Source organism: Brassica oleracea, chromosome C7 (assembly GCF_000695525.1).
Source record: "Brassica oleracea var. oleracea cultivar TO1000 chromosome C7, BOL, whole genome shotgun sequence".
Classification (NCBI taxonomy): Eukaryota; Viridiplantae; Streptophyta; class Magnoliopsida; order Brassicales; family Brassicaceae; genus Brassica; species Brassica oleracea.
Window position 1 is genome coordinate 35,212,308 of NC_027754.1, and position 6,242 is coordinate 35,218,549.

General features: G+C 38.1%; 1 protein-coding gene across 1 annotated transcript; it reads right to left on the reverse strand.

The window, feature by feature from the left end:
* Window positions 1-636: 636 nt before the first annotated feature.
* On the reverse strand, window positions 637-2,361 carry LOC106304756 (ATP-dependent zinc metalloprotease FtsH-like). The gene has a single exon (XM_013741151.1). The coding sequence runs from the start codon at window positions 2,328-2,330 to the stop codon at window positions 786-788; it is 1,545 nt and encodes a 514-aa protein (XP_013596605.1). The 5' UTR covers window positions 2,331-2,361; the 3' UTR covers window positions 637-785.
* Window positions 2,362-6,242: the final 3,881 nt, after the last annotated feature.

Genomic DNA, 6,242 nt, shown 5'->3' on the forward strand with positions numbered 1-6,242 from the left:
ACACAACAACCGCTTACCTTTCGAGGAGAACCACCAGGAGAGAGAGAGAGAGAACCACAGAGAGAGAGATAGCGACAAAGAGAGACGTCGCCGATAAGAGACACCGAAGGAGACGTCTCTGAGAAGAGCCACCGAAGGAGAGCTCCGTTGCCTCGAGGAGACCCACCGAGAGAGAGAGACAGAGAACCACCGAGAGAGAGAGAGAGAGACAGAAAACTACCGAGAGGGAGCCAGAGATCACCGGTTGAGACGGCGAATCGCCTTTCGTCGACAGAGAGACCTTGAGAGAGAGAGAGAGAGAGAGAGAGAGAGAGAGACTTCAACGCGTTTAATGCGTAACCGATCCGAGAGCCTATCCAGAGTTGACGCGTGGCACTAAGAGGCAACCCTTCACGGCCTTTACGCAAGAGGCGTGTCCAAGCTTTCCTTCTTTTTTTATTTTCTTTTATTTCATTTAGTGGTAAGAGGTGTCATTAAAGACACCGATAAGGATGCTCTAATAAATAGAAGCAAAGAGACCAAAACAGAGAAAGAAAAAAGAGAAGAGTTTCGTGAAACGCAAGCAACACAAAGATGCTTGAGACAGGAGCAAAGTGGAGCAATGTGACACCTAGAGAAGCATTAATACATGATCAATCTTAAAATACTCTTATACTAAAGAAAGCATTAACACATGATTAGTCTTAAAAACACTCATTAAACAAAATACTTAAAAAATGATTAGTGATCTAGCAAAAGCAAACGATCCTTTCTTTCTAACTTTTCTTGTTGTAGAAGCAAACTAACTACTTCCTCTCTTCCTGATCTGCCGCCTTCTCCTTTACTTCCAGATCTGCCTTCGTCTTCTTCTTCTCTTCTTGATCAGCCTTCTTCTTCTTCTTGATTTTCCTAGCTTCCCACTCTGCTTTCTTCTTCACCTCTTCCTCGGCTAACGTCCTCAAGTTCTCCCTCTCTTCCTCCAAAGACTTAACCAAACGCATAAGACATACCTCAGCATCTTCTTCATCAGACTTAGGCATCAGATTCTCAGCAACATCAGCAGGAGACATATCTATCTCCTCCACCAACCTCTCAATCTCTCCATACAACTCATGCGTCTCAACCTCCAAGTAGTTCTTAGCCAAAACCTTAAACGCCTCAAACCTACAATAACCCATCTCAATATGATTATCCATCCTTCCTCTCCTTATCAAAGCAGGATCAAGATTCTCCACAAAGTTGGTAGTAAACACCATTATCTTCTCATCACTACAAGCTGACCATAACCCATCAATAGCGTTCAGTAGCCCTGACAAAGTAACCCTACTCCGTTCTCTCTCTTCATAAAAAGCCTTCTCAGATGCTTTCTTCTTCTTCCCCTCTTCGTCTTCTTCTTCTTGATCCTCCTCTTCCTCCTTCTTCCTCTTCTGCCCGGTAACACCAAGGGAACAGTCTATATCTTCAATCACAATTATAGACTTCCTTTTTGTATCCAACAACAACCTCTTCAAGTCAGAGTTATCCTTCACGGTCGTCAGCTCAAGATCATACACATCATACTCCAAGAAGTTCGCCATAGCAGAGATCATCGTCGACTTACCAGTCCCGGGAGGACCAAACAAGAGATAGCCTCTCTTCCAAGGCTTCCCAACCTTCTTGTAATAATCTTTCCCTTTGCTAAACTTAACCAGCTCCTTCTTGATCCCTTCTTTCTTCTCTGGATCCATAGCCAAAGTCTCGAACGTAGCCGGATGATGAAAACGAACGCTACACCATTTGCCTTCCTTAAAAGACCAACCGTGACTCTTGTTGTTGGTGTAAAGCTTCCTCTCTCTGTTCTTGAACTCGATCTTTCTCCCTTCTCTCAAAACATGGTCGAGATAACTCTCGATGATCATCTCTCTGTGCTTCATGTGGAAGCTAAGAGTGAAGTACCTTCTCTCCTCGGAACCTGAGCTCGCGTTGGAGTGCTCCTCACGCTTGCTCACGTGAGAGCACCATTTGACGTTCACGCCGTTGAACACGTCTTCAACAGCTTCGTGGTCGTCCAAACTAAGCACCAGAGATTTGCTGCCTCTCTTCTCGTTAGCCTTAAGTCTTTTTGCACGAGATGTTGACTTGGAGGACAAGTAGTTGCGGATGGAGTTGTAAGCTTCGCTCTTCTTGAGACCTGTGTACTCGTTGAACTTGATGTGAACAGAAGTAGAGACCCATCCCATTAACTTGTAAACGTATTTCTCGATCAGGACTCGGAGCTGGTAAGGGAAGAACTGTTTGTAGATCGCCCAGAAGAACATAAGGCTTGTCATTGTGGAGCCTGTGAACCCCCAAACTCCTCCGGTCTCACGCATCTTTGTGTGTTCAAGAAACTCTTTGCTTTCTTTCTTTTGGTTTCTCATGAGACTTTGTGACTAAATTACTTAACCACTCAATCTTTATTTATTACTTGTAATACTTTTATTCACGAAATTATCATGGTCTTGAGTACGAATTTGACTGAAAGTATTAATGCGATTTTCAAAGCGTTTTTTTTTTAGAAATCAGCAATAAAGCACCAATCACGAGTTAGTTTTTAAATGCCGGTTCGTTGTAAATTGTAAAACAAATAAAAAACTCACTTCAAAAAATGACAAAATAGGCTAGTAAAGACAGGACCAGCGGATATTAACCAGCGGTCCAGTGAAATCCGCACAGGTTAGTACTAGGCCTGGAACGGATCGGGTATCCGAGAAATTTTAAGGTATCCGGATCCGGATCCTTATCCGACGGATCCATAATTTTACTATCCTTATCCGGATCCAGAGTTCTTATCCGGATCCAGGGTTCTCGGATATCCGGTTGTCGGATATCCTTATAAAAATTGTAATATCCGGCGGATATCCGGATCCGGATTTGGATCCTTAAAATAAATAAAATAATAATATTAATATATAAAAACCATTAACAATAATTTAAAAATAAAAATATATATAATGTTTTTAATTATTTCTATGCATAATATTACAAAATTTACATAAAATTTATATATACTATTATAAAAATTAAATATATTAAATAAAAATTAATTTTTATATATAGATATTACTATTTTTGAAATAGTTATTAATAAAACTTACGCATCCGGATATCCGGACTAAAAATTAAAATATCCGGATCCAGATCTGGCTTTGACGGATCCAACATTTTATTATCCGGATCCGGATTCGGCCCCTCCAGATATCCAGATTTTTTGATCGGATCCGGATCGAATCCGGATCGGATCCGGATCTCGGATAAAAGTCTCAGGCCTAGTTAATACTAGCTTTTTTATTTTTTAAAACAATAATTTTAATAATAAAACTATATATAAAGATCTATTGGACAGTAGTAGAACATTCATTCTACACCTAAAAAATGTTTTAGAATTCAACTCTCTCAAATCAATTGTTTTTCTCTACGACAAAAAAAAAGTAAAGTAAAATTTTAATTAATTTAAGGCATGGATTTAAATTAAACTGATAATATGGTTAATATATACTAAATAATTATATAGATTAATACAAATACATATTAATGTTCTACTGATCTGATATAACTATTTTTAGTAAATTTAGTTAGTTTCTATGCATTTTTAAATTAATGCAGTAGATCTTATTGAATGACTTTATATAGTGTATAGAAAAGTTAGTACCGATGTGTACTTCTTTTTTTTGGGTAAACTGGATACTTTCATTTAAATAAAAAAGGTTACAAAACAAAGCAAAAGGTTTTTATGGCCTCAGGCCCATGACATGATTTTGCTAAAAGGTCTGCCGGGCCATTACGAGCTCTAGGTATGAAAACGACGGAGCATTCGGTGAACGGAAAGGAAGGAGAGGAAGTCAGGGAGTCGATGTCTGAGAGGATTCCATAGAGATCCGTCGGTCTTCTTCTCGCCGTAATTGCTCGAGCGAGCACTTGAGAGTCTGTGCGGAGACAGATATGTGTGATGTGTTGAGTCGATGCGTTGATGAGAGCTTCTCTAATGGCCAGTGCCTCAGCCATGCAAACGAATGTTACATTGAGTTGAGAGGCTGTGGCTCTGGAGATCTCCTGGCCATGTCGGTATGTGAGGATCCACCCTATCCCTGCCGTCATCAGATCCGATCGCCAAGCTGCATCTGTGTTGCAAAATACAGTGAGATCGTTTGAGGAGGAGGTTCGGGCTAGAGGCTTCATCTGTGGAGTCTGAGAGGTCTGAGAGGGTCTAGATGATTGAGCTTGTTCCCATTCTTTTTGGACCAAAATCGCTTTGGTTGCTGTGTCAATGGGTGTGAGGTATCTCTTCTCGAAGATGGCAAGGTTTCTCGATGTCCAAATCACCCATCAGAACCATGGAAACGCATTCCCTGAGATGACGAAGGGCGGGAGGTTCCTCCATCTAATTGCTTCTTGGATCATTCTAATGAAGATAGAGGTTTCATTTGTGTCTACTATGTTCTGCCATGGACCAAGTTTCCACACTTCTTTTGCAAAATTACAGGTTCTCCACACCTTAAGCAATTTGTGTTGACGAGAACTCCTCTTGTTTGTAGGTTTAAGCCCGTCGAGAGTGTGTTAGCGATGTGTACTTCTACATATACAAAATTAAATGATTTTTTATACGTACAATTATAACATGACAAAATCACAACCGGCTAATCTCATTAATTTAGTACTGTTTTAAAATTTTGGGAGAACAAATTAAAAGTTGGACTAAACCGGTCTGTCAGAAGCATGACTTATTCCTCTATTTGATTTAGATTTATCATTTATGTTAAGAAACCATATTTGAGTTAAGCTGGAGAAATTAGTTAAAGTTTTGGCCAAATTCGTCAAAATGGTGATCTAGTTCACTACTAAAAATAAATTTTATAATATTTCAATTAAAAATAAAAAGTTGTAAATTAAAAAATATATCACATTATATTTAATATTTATCAAGCGAAACCACAAAATGTTTTTACCAATCAAATATTGTTCGACTATTCTATTAAAACCACATTTATCAAGCATAACATATGAACTATAATAGAACTGTACCGTATTTTAATTATGCATCATTTATTTTATCTAATATGCGATTACCATTGAGACCCCAAAAGTATTCAAAGATTTTGGTTTATTTGCTCAAGTCATGAATATGCTATTGAGCTCGAAGCTAGGGTGTGGGGACCAAACTAGTTTCTGGTCCTGGCTACTTGTGGAAGAATCAAATACTGTATGTAACGTGGTGGTGATATAAGAATTTTTGAAGTGACTATGAGAATTCATTTCACATAAAAGATTATTAGCAATTACCTCAAACCAAAGTTGTATTCTATGCAGTATAATCATTTACTCCTTCGTGGTTAAAACCAAGAGTCTTTCAGAAGTTTATAGTCGTTATAGTTTGTGTGATATCCACTAGACTAGTTAAACTTTTTTTGTTATTTTCTATTGAAACATATACATTTGTTCAGGTAAGTCTTGGTCCGTTTGATTATGTGACAAAGAGATTCTCTACGGCCGAATCTGCAGAGATGAAAATATGCTAACTTGATCCTCAAGCAACCATCTTATCAGTCCTGCCACGAAGAACTGTATATATATATCGTCTGAGCCTGACCACAAAGTACTCTTTTTGCCACAATTCTCTCTGGTTGGCTATCTCCCACTCCATTTTTTGAAAAAGACCTCGGAAGCTTATTTAGTGCAAGCGTGTTCATAAGAAAAAAAACAAATCTTACAGATTTTGCTGTTTTTTTGTTTGTAATGTTAGCGTAATTTAACTTGATCCAGTAAAATTCCAGCAATCTGATTTCATCAGGAAAAAAATGATCTACGAAAAAATATCAAACTGTTACGAAAGATTAGCCGCAAACGTTGAAAAATATAAAAGATGTGGGGTCTGCTGCACTATTTGCACAGTGAATTTCTCTTTTATATAAACGATCGTTTCGATCGATTGTAAAGATACCATCCTTCTCCTTCAATAACACATCCTCTCTTCTTATCAGTATTATCTTCTTCGTACGAGTATAAAATTTTGCTTTATTTAAATTCCTGCGATATAATAAAATTCCAGTTCTTTTCATAACACGTTATCAGCACGATCACTCTGCGATTCGGTAAAATTTATTTGTATCATTTATACCCTGTTATAATGGTCGGTATACCGCCTCTACTATTATTTATATTATGTTATAATGGCCAGAATACCGCCTATATTATTTACTAATAATTTAATTTATTTATTGGTCGGCCGAGCCGCCTTATATTCTGTT